The sequence below is a fragment of the Sinohyriopsis cumingii genome, chromosome 6 (genome assembly GCF_028554795.1).
Source record: "Sinohyriopsis cumingii isolate HCF-2022 chromosome 6, ASM2855479v2, whole genome shotgun sequence".
NCBI classification, from domain to species: domain Eukaryota; kingdom Metazoa; phylum Mollusca; class Bivalvia; order Unionida; family Unionidae; genus Sinohyriopsis; species Sinohyriopsis cumingii.
This window is the reverse complement of record NC_142966.1, coordinates 89,868,290-89,887,555: the sequence shown is the minus strand read 5'-3', so window position 1 is coordinate 89,887,555 and position 19,266 is coordinate 89,868,290. Positions and strand designations below refer to the sequence as shown.

Here is a 19,266-nt window from a genome sequence, read left to right as displayed (position 1 = left end):
TGAATTCCATTGAGTATAACAAGTACAGCTGGCACCTCTGTGGTGATTTGAAGGTAGTTGCCCTTTTAATGGGACTGCAGCAAGGATATACAAAATACATGTGTTTCTTATGCGAGTGGGATAGCCGAGCAAGGGAAATGCACTACATGAGGAAGGAATGGACTCACAGGCAGAATGTAGCCATTGGAGAGAAGAATATCCAACACCCAGCTCTGGTTGAGGCTCAGAAAATCTTGCTACCACCCCTTCACATCAAACTAGGTTTGATGAAGAACTTCGTGAAAGCCATTGACCGGACATTGCCAGCATTCCGATACCTGCATGAAAAATTCCCTCGACTCAGCGAAGCAAAGATTAAAGAGGGAGTTTTTGTGGGTCCTCAGATTCGAGAGCTTTTCAAAGATGACCGGTTCAACAACTTGCTGGAAGGTGACGCGAAACAAGCATGGAATGCTTTTCGCCTAGTTTCTACAAACTTCCTCGGAAATGTTAGGGCAGAAAACTATAAGGAACTAGTAGAAGACATGTTGATGAAGTATAAGAAACTTGGCTGCAATATGTCTCTAAAGATTCACTTCCTTCATTCCCATTTGGATTTCTTTCCTAGCAACTGTGGTATTGTTAGTGATGAACACGGCGAACGTTTTCATCAAGATATCGCAACAATGGAACAAAGATACCAGGGAAAATGGTCCACTACAATGCTGGCTGACTACTGCTGGACACTCCTCAGAGATGCTCCCGAACAGCTGTACAAGAGACAGGCGAAGAAATCTAAGATGTAGTCAATGACTTGATTTTTTATAGGTAGGCTATTACAGTTGACCTTTTACTATTGGAATGCATTTCGTTATGTAAACATTAATTTCTTGCAGATTACAAAAAAACTAGAGCCAATTTTGCAATTTGACTGTCATATTCGTGTTCAGCACATAAAAATTGATAAGAATTGACTAATTTTATTTCAGTAACATGACTTTTGTAAAAATTTGTTGTCCAGTGTAATCATACGAACAGAATTTGGTAGTGCTGCGTGATGCTTAACTGGTTCTCGTTTCCTTGTAGCAGAAAAGTCAGTGATCTCCATTAGAATAATATAATATAAATATGGATTTATAATGTGTGAAATGTAGAGCACGTACCCCAACAAGTGATTTGACAACTGTTACAACAAAAAATAACAGATCTGCGGTTTCGGGTAAGTGTGAGCGATGCGGTACAAAAAAGTTTAAATTTATCTCCAGTGGCAAGTCGGCGCCAAAACCAAAGTCAGCGCCAAAACCAGCATCAAGTAAAAAAAAAGGAGGTGATATCGCAGCCAAGTTAGGAAAATTACCCGGAACTCCGTGGGCGAAATATCCAGGAGAAAAACATCTCCCAGGATATAATTACTGTGGTCCTGGAACCCGACTTGATATCAGGCTTGATGCCTTAGATCAGCCCAATCCAGGTGAGTATCCGATAAATGCTATCGATAAAGCATGTCATGTCCATGATGTAGCTTATAAAAGTAAAAATCTACAAGATAGGCATCTCGCGGATGTGAAATTAATTCACGCGTTAAATTCCATCACTGATAAATCTTTCAAAGAAAAGTTAGCTAGTTGGCTAATAAAATCTGCAATGAAATCTAAGCTTGTATTAGGTGCTGGTAATTAATTATAATGGAGTCGATTTATTATTCCCCAAGAGGATACTGGAGAGGTAGCGCAGCAATTAGTAAGCTTGCCAGTGCAGCAAAAGTCACACGTGATACTGCAGCAGATTGGTTATCCAAACAAGCAATATGGCAAATTTATCTACCGCATCCTAGAAAAATTAATTTTGTACATTTTAATGTTAGTGTGCCGAATGAAGTTCATCAAGCTGATATATTATTTCTGCCACATGATACCGTTCGTCGTCGAACATACAAGTACGCGTTAACTGTAGTTGATGTTGCAAGTAGATACAAAGATGCAGAACAGTTAACGACTAAAACAGCGTCTGAGGTTGCTTCTGCGTTTGAACGAATTTATCAACGAGGTGGTCTGCGATGGCCAAATCTATTACAAGTTGATCCTGGCAAAGAATTTCAGGGTGCAGTATCATCAACGATGAAGCAACGTAATGTCACTATCAGACGAGGGCATACTGCAATTCATCGTGATCAGGCAATTTTTGAACGATTTAATCGAACACTTGCTGAGCGGTTATTTGGATATCAATACGCGAAGGAATTCATTCAGGACAAGAGATCGCACGAATGGGTTGCAAGATTACCAAGCGTGATAGCTGCATTAAATAATGAAATAACTCGAACAACCAACATGAAACCTATTAGCGCAGTCGCCAAACAAAATATACCACAACGACGTGATTTTGCAGCACAGCCAATATTGGGTGATGTCACTGTGAGATATTTATATGAACCAGGTGAACTTGAAGGTGGTAAAAAAGGAGCGACTGATCCTATCTGGAGTATTACCACACACAAGATATCTAACATAACTAGATCCACTGGTAGACCAGCAATCTACAGACTGGATTCAACTGCTCCTCAACGTGGATTCACACGTGAACAACTACAGGTAATTCCCGAGGACACACAATTACCGTCCAGCTCACTTAACTAGCGCCCCGACGTCAATTACACTCAAAACAGGTCAGCATCACATTATCGCATGTATGACCGCGACTATTATCTTTTCTGTCTACGGTAAATTGTTTTGGATTTTTATTACACCACAACATTATACAATTACAGCTCGCACAGTGATTATTCTGCTGTTGTTTCAGTGTCATGATAAATTCAACATTGAGGTCAAAATCGGGATTATTTTTTTTTGTCGCTCTGTTTGTAACCGGTTAATTTTTTTCTTATTATATCACTGTTGTTTTCATTATCATCAGCTATTGACTCTTCCAAGACAATTCTTCGCAATTTAGATATTCTTCTGACTCGGGACACTGACAAGTAAACTAAGTTTGACCACTCGATTCGATCATCAACGATCCAAACAACTGTATCAGAAATAGTTAGCCCTTGAGATGAATGTATCGTCATTGCGTATCCTAGCGTCCAGGGGGATTTGTTCATTTTTAGTGCATCTTCAACAACATTGACATCAACCGTGACAATATCATTCAATACTAAATTCTGTTTCCTTGACTCTCTGTCAAGTTCTCAGGAATATCAACATCTATATTCCGTAACCGCGTATCAGCTGGTCTATAACACAACGGCACTGGCAACATTGGAAACTTTTCTCGTTGCAGTAAAAATAATTTCATCTGAAGTGTGTCTCTGACTATCTTTCTACTCGCCACTATCAAATCGTTTGGTCTCCACGTTTTCCAAAAGTCGTTCATTGAAGTCTCTGAAATCACCCCGCGCATGATTTCACATTGAATTTTATTCGGTTGTAGTCTGATTAATGTTTTAAATTCCTTCAACCTTGCATCAAGAGATCTATAATCATCAGACACTTCTTCATAATAATCTACAAAACTTTTAACCACAAATGCGGAGATGGACCAACAAAAGGTGGTGGCTGACCGTGATCGCCGCACATTATCACAGCAGTATTTTTTGTTAGTAGCCAATCGAGAAATGTTTTTAATATATCTAACGACACTGTGCCTATTTCATCCCAAATAATAATCAGCGGAATATATTTTGTTCCCATTCGATCTGGAGTCCATACACGCCGCTATATTTGAAAAAAACTGTGATAAGTACAAGAATTAACTTCTCGTTGTTTCATCTCCCTGGCGAGTCTGTGTGTAGGTGTTAGCACAATCTTATCTGAATTTCGAAATAATTTAATCGCTTGAGTTGTCTTACCAGAACATCCCGGTCCGTTCAAATAAACGGTTTTGTGTCTAGTGATTGGATCATTCACAGACGGCGCCGACGACATTTCTGATAATTCTGATTTGCAATAATTATCCTTAATTTCAACATCAGCGGATTCACAATAACAATGTAGCATTTCCTTTTTTATTCTCCACGAACTCCATGATTCATCGTTGCTTACAGCCAGTGATTCTGAATATCTTTTATTCAAGTAAATGAATCCGTAGCAACTCTAACTGCAGTGTCGGGAAATCTATTTATCATCGATAGCAAGTTTATAGAAACATAAGCCAGCATCGAAGATCTTAAATGTGTGTATTGAGGTGATTCTCCATTAATAAAACTTACAATTGTGCCCAACCGTGTTCCGTCGAACAAGAAAGCGTCCTCCCGATTACAAAATATATTTCTCTCAGCGGCATCAGCAATTATAAAATTTAATTCTTCATCATCCATAATCAATCGTGGGTGATGTCGTTTATGATCATATGCACCACCTTGAGTAAATTTACCGATTATTCTTCTACCGAGATATTTTGCTGTTTTTCCACTATTGCTGAGTTTAATTTTAAGAATATTAGGAGCGTTATTGTTAATGACATCCATGGTCTGATGGGGACACTCTCCTGCATATTCTTCAATGACTTCATCGAGACTAATACGCTCCGGTGTTGGTAACCAAACCGAAGTTTGCGGTCGATATGATATAATTGCTTCACTGACAGTCAACGAGACCAGTATTCGGCTGTCAAGCATATATCGCAATAACACTATTGGCGCCCAACGCTTTTCACTAAAGTGTTTGCCAAACCAAACATAACAAATCGGATGAAGCTTTTCAGCTAGCGCAAACGATGTCACACGAGCAAATCCTGTCAAGGAAAAATCGGGTAAAGGACCGTTTATAGCAACTCGCGTCATCGAGTTCGTGGGATGTCCAAATTTTTTAAAATATCCACTACACTCGCCCATCCCAAGAAAGCTTCCCGGATAACACGCAATCATATCTACGGATATCATCTCGTTGGTATTATACTTGGTATTCCACAAACCGCCATGTCCATACTCGACACAACTCAATTGTATATCTTCAAGAAACTCACTTCGGGTTGGCCTCCATGAATTTCTCTCTCTGGCGGCGTAAGCGGCAACACTTGGAACTGTAAAACAATTAGTTAATAACTGCTTAGTGTTTTCTGAATATTTCTCTGCGAGTTTTTTCATTTTTTGTTGCAGAGATTCCGTCCGGTATAATTCACCATTAGATCTTACAAATTGATCATTCTCGCCATCTTCGGAACTTTTAAACAACCACATCGACACAGGGTCGTTTTTTCTTTTCTGATAAATAAAATCAAATATATTTCCCGAATAATATTTCACAACACGATCCCGCGTAAATATCGTAACTGCGTTAGACCACGCGTGAGCGTTATGATCAATGATATTTATTGGAGCTCCGTTTCGATTATATTTCGATTTGTATAATACTTCTTCTGTTATCGTTGTTACGGTTATGGGAAATCTTTATGCTTTTTCTAGCTCGGCAACATCGTTTATTGATGCTCCTGTATCCTTGACTTTTTCAGCCCACGCTGTTATCTTGGAACGTCTTAGATCAGTTAGACCGTTTCCGTGCATCGCATTTTTGAAATGTTCCATTACTCGCTCGGCTACACAATTCAGCTTTGAGAATCTCATTGGATGAGTTTATTGATTTTTGGTGTTTTTATCGGATAGATTCCATAAATGACCGCGGTCACAGGATACGCTCGAGCGTAATATGGTTTATCAATCCCAGTCAACATTCTTGATTTGGAATCTTTACTTAACAGAACGGATTTTTCATTAGCAAGGACAGGGTCATTTTTGTCACGGATAATCCACGTATCGGAATCATCTTGCACAATAAATTTTATTCCGAAAAAACATTTCTGATTATCAAAGAGATAATCGATAATTGTTTTCGCTCGTGCATCATTCATTGTAGCGTCCTTGACAGAGTCAGCGACATTGACTTCGTCAACGACACCTTCGGTGTCGCGTATAATTTTAAATGTAGACCATACGTGAGATGCACCGTCGTTACGAAATTCTTTTCTTGGCATTTCTGATAATATCAAACAGATCAGGAAGGGCTCGTCTCCGCAAGTCAGGGGTTAGTCTGTCAAGATCAAATCTAGAAGCTTTCCCGGTGCCGATGGCAGATAATCTTTCAAACTCCTCCATATTATATTTAAGACAAACATTTAAATAAGAAAATCTTGTGTAATGAATCAGTGCAAGTGGCTTCAAGTTGGATCAGTAACTGTTCGCAACAAATCCTGCAGAAAAGAATTCTGCGGGAAACAATCCCAAAGCGTCCGAAGGGGAAGTCTAGGACCAATACCCTGCCTGCGATGTGGTGTTGGGGTCAGGGGTAAAACACAGTTATGTGTAAGTTGCGCAGGAAAGAGATACCGTGAACTTAAAAGATATTATAACAAAAAAATAACGATGTTGCGCTAAAATGTGAGCGCGATTATATAACTAAGGTTTCAGACAAATTATAAATTAGACAAATATATTATTATATGAATGAGCCAAGAATTTGTCCCACATCTATCATTAACAATTACGAAGCGAATCGTGAGGGATTAGTCAGAAATTGTAGGTTAAAACAATTGGTTATTTAATGTTTACTGCTGCTGGAAAGAAACATCATCTCTGTCATCGCTTCGTGTTCGAGGTATTTAACGGAGTGATCCAAGACGGTCTTGTGATCGATCACATCAACGGTGTGAAAACCGACACTAATTTATCCAATATGAGGGCGGTCACACAAGGCAAAAATTGTAGGTTTGGTAATACTGGCTGTAACAATAAAAGAACCAAGGGAATTGTATCCAGAAATTTAGATATGAATGAAGAAATAATATTTCATTCAATGTGCGAGGCTGGCAAGTACTTTGATATTCACAGATTCTCAATACACTCCGTGGCAAAAAATATATGCAAATCTGCCTTCTCAAAAAAAAATAGTCAAAAAATTGTTTTTCATTATTTACTTCACTAAAATCCTGAAGTTTTTTAATGTAAATGGGAGATAACTCCGTTAAGCATATCTCATGCAATTAGTTTCCTCCCCCTTGTCAAGGTGATTGCGCAACACTCCTTGAGATTGTGCAATACAGGTAAGTTTATCCAGAGCGGTATACAATTATCTTTTTTACAATTGCGTCACAGTCTATAACACTTCCGCGTTTGTGAGTACAGGTATTTTTCATAAGTAATATGAATTCTGTGTTAAAATTTAGATTCACTGTTTAAAATCCAGTTCAGAACTTAAATTCAGTGTTTAAAATTTAGATCCAACTTAAAATACAGTTCAGAACTTGTTAACTGTCTGTCAGTAGTTACCTATATGATAATTTTTAAATCCTGTATTATCAGATGTGACCGTGGTACAGTGGTAAAGCGTTTGACTCTCGTCCCGACTTTATCAAATGCCATGTTCGAATCTCGTCACGGACATACTGTCGACGGCGCCCATTTGGGGTTTTATAATAAAATGGGGGCTCCAGCAGGGGCCTTGTGTACATATCTCATCTCCTCCATGTCGAATCGTGGGGGTGTGTTTTTCACCCCTGGGATTTTGATCTTGGGGGGGGGGTATGTACACAGACAGTTTCACTTTCGCTTTGGAGACCCCAAAAATAAACAGTAACCGTGGCTGCAGAAAGCTCTACGTCACATGGGTCAAAAAGAATGCGGCCATTGACTCTGTCACGAGGATGCCGAGAAGCCATCAGAAAGGTTCTGTAAGACTGAGATAAAAAAGATAAAAAAATCACCTAGACAAAATCAAGGAAGTAAAAAAAGACAGTCTGAAAGGACCTCGTGAAACACATAGGCCAGACTCATGATTGATAAGCGCTCATCATGGTTGCTGTTTATTTTTTCATTTTATATATATATATATATATATATATATATATATATATATATATATATATATATATATATATATATATATATATGAATTACGCAAATATCAATGATGTGATTGCTGCTATTAAAATATTAGAAGAGCGCGGATTTAATATATCCGATAAACTAAATCCTGAAACAATCATGTCTGATTTTGAAACACTACATGAAGCTAAATACGCAGGGCGTTATATTTTGGCTGCTCAGTACCGATTTATAAAGATGATCCAGACGAGTTTATATAAATCGCTGGCTACAGTAGAAGCACAAATAAATGAATTTGTTTCATTGTCTCGTGCAATTGAAAAGATTAGGTTGGAATTAGCTCAAGAATATGAAACAAGGAAGATAATAAATACTCGTGTAAGAAAGCTAAAAAATTGTATGTCCGCTGACTTTGTCAAGGACGAGGAAGTAAATACCTCACCTTGATTTGATCAAGAAATCAAGGACTTGAAAATGAAAAAAAAACTATATACTTTTTTTACTTCCTTGATTTTATCAAGGCGATAATATTTTTCTTAATCGGCTGGATTTAATGCAAGAGTGAGCATAATTGAGAATTTGATCTCGTTCGCATAGAATTGAAATAATATGCTCGCGCCTGAGACTATCTAACTGTTGCTGTGTTAGTAAGAAATCTTCGTCTCCGTATTCGTCAATAATGAATTTAACGTTAATTTCTTCTTGTGAAAATGCAGCCCTAACTGCTTGCTCGAGCGCTTGTTTGTCATACACGGTGGTGGTACATATAGATTTATAAATCTAAGATCTAAATACGGGTATATACTTTAAAATTTGATGTATACCGCAGTGCGCAATCACAATATGATCTTTTTTTAGTTGCTGTAGTTGTGTATCAGTCAGTATAAAATCGTCATTGCCGTGTTCATCAAGAATTATTTTTTCCGGGGTAACTTTTCCGATACTGACAGCTTCATCAGGAAGTTCTTTGTTATGTATAAAACATTTCACACGGTGGTACATTATATAATACTCGCTTGATTAATTGTGAAATCGTAAACGATTTTTCAGTAAAACAATAAATATATTTTACTAAATTCGCATGATTTTTACTAGTAAACACCCTATCAAAATTGAGAAATTGGTCGATATCTGTGATTTTTACTAGTAAACACCCTATCAAAATTGTGAAATTGGTCGGTGTGTACAAAATATATATAAAATAAAATATTTTTACTGTTCTTAGGATTTCACAAGTAAATTAATATGTAGTGTTTCACCTTGAAAATCAAGAAGGTGACCACTCTGGTCTGTTAGTTTAAAATTTATTCTGGTCAGCCACGGATTATGACATCGTAGATAGACTGGATTGATCGGCTCTTGCACAATCAGAAATCCAGGTGGTACATCTCTCGGAGTAAATGAATAAAGAACAAATCCTTGCTGGGCTTGATTTGATACTGTTATGTCCGTGCTGTAACTGCCATCAATGACATCACACACAAGATTGGCCGCCACCACTTCAGTTATATTTACGATGCCCGGAGATAAATGCCGACCTTGCCCTTCGGGTTCATTGTTATGTCTGAGGATAGTTGCCGGTGGCAGTGTTTTTTTATGTTTTTGTCGTATTTGAGGAAAAAACTCATCAATGACATTGTCAACAGATTGTTTTAGTTCGGCTGGGGAAATATACCCTGGAGGTTTAAATGTTAAAATATCAGCCTCTGTTTTTAATGAATATTTATTTAAAATTCTCTGTTTATCATTATGGTTAGCGAACTTATCTACTATATTCATTAAATTAAAACGAACACTTTCCATATGTGATGCAATCATATTTAAATCTTCTGAGAAAGAGATAATTTTCCAGTGTGTAAAATCTGATATATCAAGTAGATATTCTTGAAAGGCCCGCCGTAATCTCTCCAGAGCTTCTGCATGATTTCAACTAATAATATTAAAATGATCAGTAACGTGGGATAAATTAAACCAAGTATCATTATCTCTTGTAAAAGTAGCAACCTTGTATGAAAGAAAATCATCTTCAATAAAAAATTTAACTCGAAAAATCCAGTTCATATTATTGTCAAAAAATCTAAATTTATTTATCGCGCTAAAATCTAAAGTTCTAAATTGATGATTTAAAAACGACAAGTAAGATGTCGGATTAGAATAATGACAGGAGAAACCAATTGATTCATCTGATTGCTTGTCTGTGACATAGTCAGATCTCTTAGGTTCTGATAGTATCGGTGGCGCCGGTGGAGCAACTTCAGGCCATCCTAACACTGTTCTGATTGAACTATTGTATATATCTACGGCGTAGTCTGGGGTGCTTATTTCGATGGCAGAAGACAGCGTTGGCTCATGAACAGTTATTGTTATCTTAGATTCCTTTGTTGTGATATTTTTTATTCGACGTTGTAATTCTTCATTGATTTCTTCGATTTGATAAGACCCGGTTGGTAACCCAATGACGTTTCAGTCTGGTGTGCCATCGGGTTTATTTTTATATGCAAATACCAGTGAATTATTTGCTGGTAATCCACCAAACGATTTTGATCTGATATTGGGCCAACTGTGATATACTCGTAATTGTGCTAACGCGGTCTCTTTTACTGGAATCGCAGTTGGAAAATTAATACTGAATTATGGTTTAGTAGAGATTACTGTTATTAAAAAGTTCGTTTCAGGCTTGTATTTTTCGACTATCTGTTGAAGTAATTCCGTAATTGTTGTCATTTATCTTTTGTCGCTTCAAATGACCGGTGTAGTCTTCATACATCTTTGCCATTTGCGCGAATTCGGAATCTGATATTGTTGTATCGTCGAGACTTGATATCAACGACGACAATTTCGAGTAGGCGCTCGTGGCCGCGTTGTTTAACTTTTCATACGCTTGCAATTTTGTTAGCGCGCATGAGGATATTTTTTTCGCGATAATATTAGCAACTCCTGCAATGGTTGTTGACGTTGAAACTGTAATTGTGACCTCGATTGCAGTTGTCACTGGTGTTAGCGCTGATAATAATATCCCCGTAGATGCAACTAACGCGGACACTGAATACACTGTTGTGTCTAGGATGATTACACGCCGCTCGTATTTTTTACCTTTATTGTGCATTCGTTAATGGTATTTTTTTAACTCTGACTGCCATTCGCGTACTTGATCATATCTATATTGCTGAGCATTTAATGACTCTGTCATTAGAGTTGTCGTTGATGCTAACTTATTTTTTAACGCCATTTTATTATTTTACGCAGTAAACAATTGAGGTGTTACAGCGATAAATTCCAAGCACCACCAGTAAGATGTTGCGGTTAATTTCTTGTCGGCTGCTTCCACTATAAATGTTTCTTCGGTTCCGCTATTTAATATGATAGTCACAATCCCAGAAAACTTGTCAGTGGAATGTCGCCAGGGATATGTAGTAAAAATTTCAAATGTAGCGGCACTGAACACAGAAAGCCTGTACACTCCAGTGACTGTTGCTGTATATTTGATGGTGTTGTTTTGTTTAGACTATGTTGCAAATCCAGATGATACTGTATATACGATGTTGGCAATATGCTCAGGGGTAACTCCAGATGGGATTTTAATCAAACTGGTTTTGTTAACGATATCAGGAATCCCCGCTACGATATCCTGCTATGTTTGTTTGATCGTGTCAGTGTTGGTCTTGATATCGGAAAGTTTCATGTCGATGACGGGAGGAGTTCCAAAGAACTTATCCGTGGCATCATCGGTTTTTTGAAAGTTTCTTCGAAGTCTTGCAAACGCGTTTACATGAACACCATACTCGGCCCACAACGTGGTTAGTTTACCGTCAATGGCGTCGACATATTGTTTGTTTGCGGCATCTTCCGGGGATGTTGGATCCACTAGCGTTGTTATTTTGTTACCGTTGAGATTGAGTTCACCTGTCATTGTATCACCGGTCTTTTTACTGCAACTTTCTGCATATCATCTCGCAGCGCCGTAATTGATATCAGCGAATCTCTGACTTTTCCGCTATCAGTGACCACAGGGATGTTACCCGAAGTAGCTCCAATAACCCTATGAATTATTTCATGCCATTTGATATCGCTGATTTTTAGTTTTCCGTTTCGGTCCTGAAAAATAACAACCTCATCTGGGTCTATCTCGGTCAGACTTAAAAGATTATCGATTTCATCTTTGGTCGCATATTTTATAAATCCACGTCGGTGCGCTTTACTTTTCTGTTGAGAAGAGATCTTCCGTAAATATCAACCATTATTTGATAGGAAACTGTTTAAATCGACCCGTGGTGTATTCGTGCACAACTTTGTGAGGTGGTTTGGTTGACGCAGATATCGCATCAAGAACATTTAATACTTCACGGCCACATATCGGAGGATCGGTCAGTGTTTGTGATGGCAGCGTTGAGTACCAAACTTTTGACAGGGGGATGTCTTTTGTATATTTTAGAAATTCAACTGGCGGTGCTAACCCATACGAATCGAAATAGATAATCCCACGTGGATCGATCGTGTAAGCAACCCAGTGAGTTCCTGGACCATCGCTGTTATCGAGATTAATAATTCCTGTTTCTGGATTTTTTGGTTGTCGTGGTAGCTGATCTCTCATAAAGACACCTCTGAAATTTTTTATATTTAATTGTTTAACAGCATCGAGTAAATCAAAATTTGACATTGGAGTGATGTCTAGAACCGTTTTGGGTACCATGAGGGCGGAGTTCCTGGAAGTCTTAACCCGCGTCCTTTTTTTTGTACCCTTTACCTCTGGCCTTTTTCAGTGCCATTCCAGCAGCGGTTCCAACAGCTCCTAACGCGGCTGCTTTTGCGACAGCTGGGGCAGCAGCAGCTATCAGTGCTGGTATTGCTGCGAGAAGAGGAAATATACCACCGGTTTTAATCATGTCTTTGACGGCCTTTGGAGCGAAATCAAGTTGAGTTCCAGTTTTCGCTTGTTTTGCTTTATTGAAATGTTTTAGTTGGGTTTTAGTCAGCGATAACTTGTTTGGACCACCATTAGCGATTTGATCTTGTTTTAGTGTTATCGTTACCCCATATGCGCTTGCGTTTTTCGATTGTAATTTTTTCATCTGACCAGGAGTCAGAGTGACATTAACGTGACTGTATGACATTTTTATAATTAACGTGATTGATCTAATTGTCCTACATGTTTTCCACTGGCGCATCAACGAATCTCATTCGGCCGCCAGCACCTTCAAGTAACATTGCTTTATCAGAAAGTATAACAGCGATTGTTCTGTAATTAGCTATAGCTCCTGCTCCTACTATGTCTCTATTCACGGTAACTCGAAAGTGCACATCAACGACAGACTGTCTAGTTAAATCAAGATGCTCTAGTGAGAAGTAATAGATTGGATAATGAGATATAACATCCAGTTACGATATTTGCAAACCAGTATCAATATTTAGATCACGCACTAGATATTTCGTCAGTCGTTGATATGCACGTGCAACATGATTATTACCAAAATTTAACAGTATGTTCTCAGACGGTTCGTGATGTCCGTTTATTCTCAGAGAAACGTCAGTGATACCAAGTTGATCAAATATCATATGCGAACGTGTTTGATCATTTACTCGTCTAACATCCTGAAGAGCAATAAAAATATGTCGCGGCGCGGAAACCCCCTGCTGTGATGCTATATGCCATGTGAATAAACCATTATTATTACTCTGAATACTATCTGTGGTTGTTGGAAGCCACGATAACAACAATTTACCACCTTGATCCATAGAAGAAAGCAGTCGCTGTTCTTCAGGAATTGCCGGAGCCATTACCGGCATCCACAGTGATAGTTTTTTTATTTCTACTTTAGCAGCATCACCCATAGGTCGCCATAAAGCATCATTATCGTCATTTTTTCTAACAAGCACAACCGTATGTTTTGCTCCAAAAATTACCTTTCTGACATCTCTACAAAATCCAAAGATATGCAACAGCGGAATCGCACATGAAAAATTTCTACGACGAGCGCTTAACATTTGTCTACGTGTATGAAAACCTAAATTAAATTCTGTATTAGCGCCGTGAACCACCGGCCACACATCAGCGTCAGCGTTGTTGGCATTATTTCTTGGTCGTCTAATATTGTACTGATCACTGTCAGGATGATTAGAAGTGTCCTTGGCAAACATCATTGATGGACCAGCTGATCTTGTATAATCATCAGAATATCTTGCTAGACCAATTATTGTTGTAGCAACATCAACATCATTCTGAATCGATTCGATATTTTTTCCATCAATCATATATATGGCGCTACTAAACAAGGCCATAATTCCGTTATTGACAAAACCGATTTTAACATCATTCCCGTATACTGTATCATCTGTTTTTATAATTTCACCTTCTACTTCAATAAATGCTTCAGCGGGTAAAAAATATCTACTTGTATCCTGAACCTGTAATTCAATTCGTCCTCGTTGATTTGGGTTTCGTGCGTCATAAGAATAATACTGAAAATCACGCACTGGTTCATTTCTAAGAACCGGTTCGTCTATGTCGAATGCTGTGTCGGATTCCCGTTTAAACATTTTATTATAAATGCTATGATCTAAATCATAGTCGTCTAAAACGAAGACCACTTCCCGCCGCCAAACTTGTGTTTATTTGTTCAGCTCCTTGATTTATCAACGCTGCTAGTTTTTTATTTGCGGCTTCGTTTATTACTTTACTAACATTTGCAGGCATGTCTGCGGTGGCTGGTAATTTTACTGGTGGCGAACCCCTTTGAGGTTTGCGTATTAATCGTGCTAGTCTGTCCTTGATTGCCAAGAATGCTTTACTGGCAGCGCTACTAACAGCGCCAGTAGCTTTATCTTTAATAACGTCAATAGCTTTCATTGATAATTGTTTTGCGGTCGGTATTGCTTTAGGAGCCATCCTCGCGAATAAACCCCGAACAACATCATCAAGTCCATTTCCGTAGGTCATTCTGTATACTGGTACTCGTGAGTTTACAACCCTGACCATAACTGGTCTACGATGAGAATTGTGTACGATCATTTTATTTAATTAGTTATTTATCTAACTAGTCGCTGTCCGTGAGTTCATCAATAAGTTCTCGGTATATACTAGCATCCATGATACCACCTTGAAATAATCGCTGACAGATATCAGCTGCTTCATTAATGATTTCCGGAGAGTTATTTCCAGCTCGCGCTCCTCCTATGAGAACTTCTAACCGCTGCACATCATTGATGATATTATTAGGGCAGGGAATAAAATCAGCCCCCAAACCACTGCCAGTTGCTCCAGTGTCGGATGCATCGTAAAATTCTTCTGGAGATTGTGGTCGTTTCTTGGTTTCTACATCTTCTATAAATTTTTTATACCCGGGATCTCCTGCACTAACAGGCAAATTTTTAGAAGCAAAATATAATAAAGGAGTCCAATTTTCGGGTTTTATTTTTTTAACGTATTGAGGTTTTAGATAAATTTTTTTCTAGAATCATAACCATATGCAGCAATATTGAGTAATTTATCCCGGTTAGTAAAAGTACTAAGAGCTTTATCGGTAAAAAATCCTACAGGTGTGGGTTGAGATTTTTTTTGTTCTATTTGCTGCATCGACGAAGTTTGCTCAGGCGGTGAATAGGGAGGTGCAGGCTCTTGTGGCTGTCTACCTCTGTCAAGCGCCTGTATTTCCTTTACAGGTCTTGAATATTTTAGATCGTTAGATTTGACCGTTTTTTGTCGTAGTATAAACGATACACCCATCTAACAAAATTGTCATTAGTCGCAGAGATATATTTTGGGTTTAAAACTTTATTTTTGTTATATAAACCTTCTAATATCAATTCAGGTAATCTTGCTTCTGGTGTGTTCTTAAGGAATTTAATAAAAGCCGGATTAAATTTTGCAGTCAGTTCAACACTTTCTTTTGCTTCTTTGGGTGCAGCAGCTTCGGCGACTTCAGTGCCTTCTTCGGCGGTGGGTGGAGGTTGAGCTGCAGCTATATCAGTTGGAAGATCTTTTAGTTCTTCTAGCAATTTTTTCAGTCTGCTCGGCGGTTTGTTTTAGCACTGGAAGAATACCTATTTCATCTCCCAATAAAGCTCTTTCTGTGATCGCCGCAGCTTTCTCAGTGGCTGTCGTGACGGGTTTAAATAATTGTTCTGCGCCTGTTGCAAATTCAACTTGTGCTTGCTGACATTCTTCTTTTTGTCTTACATAATCTCTCACAGGAAGAAATTTCCCAATTGCGGCTAGTCGCTCTCGAGCTAATCTAGCGGAATGTGCTTCTCCAATGTTGGTCATTATTGTTAACTTACATTTTTAATTCACAGCAGCAGGGAGGGCGCCGACAACACGACGGCGACAATTGTGTTTACAACGAAGCGTCATTTCGGCATTTGGAACCCTTAGGATTCGCCCTCCATAAAGGGCTTATTTCGGCATTTGGAACCCTATAAAAGTTGTAGGATTCGCCCTCCCTGCTGCTGTTAAAGATACAGTCTTGCTTCTGAATTTGAAAGTTCCAGAAAATAAATTTTCCATTCAGTTGATAGAGTATTTCCAGAAAATGGTAATTGCGACCTAGGTCAAGTGGAGGGTTATGTAAAGCTGTTTACTTTGAAAAATTATTCATTACTGTCGTAACTACCGATGTGGAATCAGTCTCATTTTTGTGTTCAGTTTTTAATTTGGGTTGATTTATTTCATTCAAATTATTATTCACTGGAATAGCAAAGTGCTCAATTATATTCTTTGACTACAACATTAATTGGAATTATAGTGACTTCAAGCAATGAAATTTAGGATTATATTATTGTGATACATTAAAAGACTGTTTACACATAGTCACATTCAAGGCCATTGGCACATTTAAAACTAAAGGCGTACCAACGCATTCAAAATTAGAATTTATTTGGAACACCACTGGAATTCAGTTGCAACTTTATACATTTGGACATGTGATGTAACTTTAAGGACTATTTGGGATTTAATTAAAAAATACTGTATGTTCTTTTTAAAGTCTTACTTTGTATTCTAGGTAAATAAATTATTTGTTAAATTTTTAGAAAACATGTTGGATTTTGCTCTTTTCTGTTACTTAGTTTAAAACCATAGTGTTGTAACACTAAGTATACTTTGCTGTTTTTGTTGAAAACTGTTATGAAAATATCTTGACAATATTAAATAAATCATACCACTGATATTTTGTTTATTATATGTAAAATAAAGGGTTGCAATTAATTATGTTGTGTCGTAAAATCCCACATTATTACAAATTCAATTTGTGACTTTTAATTATGTGACTTTCTGTTCTACATTCAGAGTAAAACTAGCCTGGTGATGCTTAGATTATTGGGAGTAGACAATGTCAAATTAAGATTCTAGTACGGGAAGAGTGGGGGTCCACGTGCCCCCCACCCCGTCGTGGTCCCTATTTCCCCCCCCCCCCCCCCCGTTGCCGTGAATAAAATTGAACGTTTTTAAATAAACAACGCATAAAGCGTCTAATACTTTGCCTAGTGTAGCTATATTAATTAGACACTTGTAAATGACATCTTAAGTGCTCCGTGCACCAAAAAGCCTTAATATGCCACGAGGTGTAGCAACATCTTTCGTTCATTCCATTTTTAATAACTAATGGCAAGAGTTAATACCTGAAGTTGATGTGTGACCAATATAACTGTTTTTCCCTTCAGTGTATCTTTGATACAGCCGTAAAAGAGCTGCTTGCCTACACGGACATCAACAGCAGACAGTGGGTCGTCCAGTAGGTAGATGTCGCTGTTACGGTATACAGCTCTCGCGAGGTTCACGCGCTGCTTCTGACCTCCACTCAGGTTAGTGCCTCTTTCACCAATCTAGTCAAACACAATATACAAATTGTAGGTAGGATATTAAGCGCTTCTTGTAAATAACGTAATTGTAAAAAAAGGGGAGAGTCTGGTTTTTAAATTGTGCAAGCAATGGTACATAATTTAGATAACATGAGCTCTCAGACCCAAAAGTGATTGATTGATTGTTATTTTTACGGCGCACCAGCACTGTTAGGCTATTTAGCGCCATACATGTATATATGTATGATCATGTAAAAATGATAAAAGGTTTTATATCGACCAGCGATATCGAAAACCAAATAGTTGACAGTAAAATGATAAGATAATAACGGTAATAAATAAACCTTCCCGATCAACGGGGAATGTAAATGGTATATGTTAAATAAGACAGATGAAGAGTTATTGAAAAGAAGGGACGGTAAATACATTTCATAAAAATGCTCAAGGTGATGGCATAAAAGTTATAGCTTAGAGTAAATGTTCACTGCTTTCAGGTCTTCTCTAATATATGTGATGTTTATTTTATAAAAAAGTTCCTTCATGTCATGCACCTTGTAATACTGATCGCATGTAGGTTGCAGGTCGAAACACTCCGTCATAATGTGCTTAACAGTGAATGGTTCATTGCAAGAAACGCACTCTGGTGGGTTTTCGCCTTTTAGTATGTGGGAGTGGGGTATATGCGTATGACCAATTCGAATTTTTGCAATGACTACCTCCTCCCTACGCATGGTTCTGTAGGGAGGAGTCCATTCTCCTAGTATTGACTTGATGGCGTGAAGTTTATTATTCAATGCATCATTCCATGATGCCTGACACTTCTGACGTGAAGTCTCTTTGATACTAGGTTTAAAATTAATACACGGTATTTTGAAATGAGATGATTCTTGAGATAGGGCCATTTTAGCAGAGCGATCTGCTTTTTCATTACCATTAATGCCAACATAGCTAGGCAACCAGCAGTATACGATATTGTGGGAGGTACTCAGCTTAGTATTTTTGACGAGAACATTGGTCAACAAAGGGTTCTCCAGTTTTCTATTGTGTAGTGACTGAAGTACTGATAGGGAGTCGGAGAAGATGATGCTTTTTAAAATACGTTTGTTTTCGATATATTACAGAGCAAGGTCTATTGCTTTGAATTCAGCTGAAAAAAAAATGATGTTCCATTTGGTAAGCGAACTTGTGTGTTTTCCACTAACGAAGGCTGCAGCAGCCTTTTCCTCATCCTTTGATCCGTCGGTATACATTCTTGTATAGTTTTAAATTTGGAGAGGAGTTCATGATAAGAGTTGTGGAAGATGGAAGGGTTTGTCTTGGATTCTTTTCTATCGTGTAGCATAAAATGTACTTTGGTTGTTTGAGTAGCCAGGGAGGTATTTTGGAGATCAATTTTTATACTGTCAAGAATGGGTGATATTCTAATGCCAAAGGAAGGTATGGCATTTAATTTATTTTTGTATAAGGTTTTGTAGTTGGGTTGAAAAACAGCCGAAAAAGCTGGGTTCAGAGGGTTTGATCTTAATTTGAGAGCATACTGTGCGGAAAGCATTTCTCTACGATGTGATAAAGGTGGTTCGTTCCCTTCAGCGAGGAGGCTTTCACACGGGGATGTCTTAAATGCTCCCTGACCGAGTCTTATTCCTTGATGATGAATTGGATTAAGCATTTTCCAATATGAG

At 38.1% G+C, this 19,266-nt stretch overlaps 1 protein-coding gene across 1 annotated transcript in view; it reads right to left on the bottom strand.

The window, feature by feature from the left end:
- LOC149797413 (ATP-binding cassette sub-family C member 5-like) overlaps window positions 1–19,266 on the bottom strand; it is a 111,747-nt gene that overhangs the window by 45,278 nt on the left and 47,203 nt on the right. Inside the window, exon 18 of the mRNA XM_089960757.1 lies at window positions 17,405–17,608. Coding sequence (XP_089816883.1) covers window positions 17,405–17,608 — 204 coding nt within the window. The remainder of the gene's footprint in view (window positions 1–17,404; window positions 17,609–19,266) is intronic.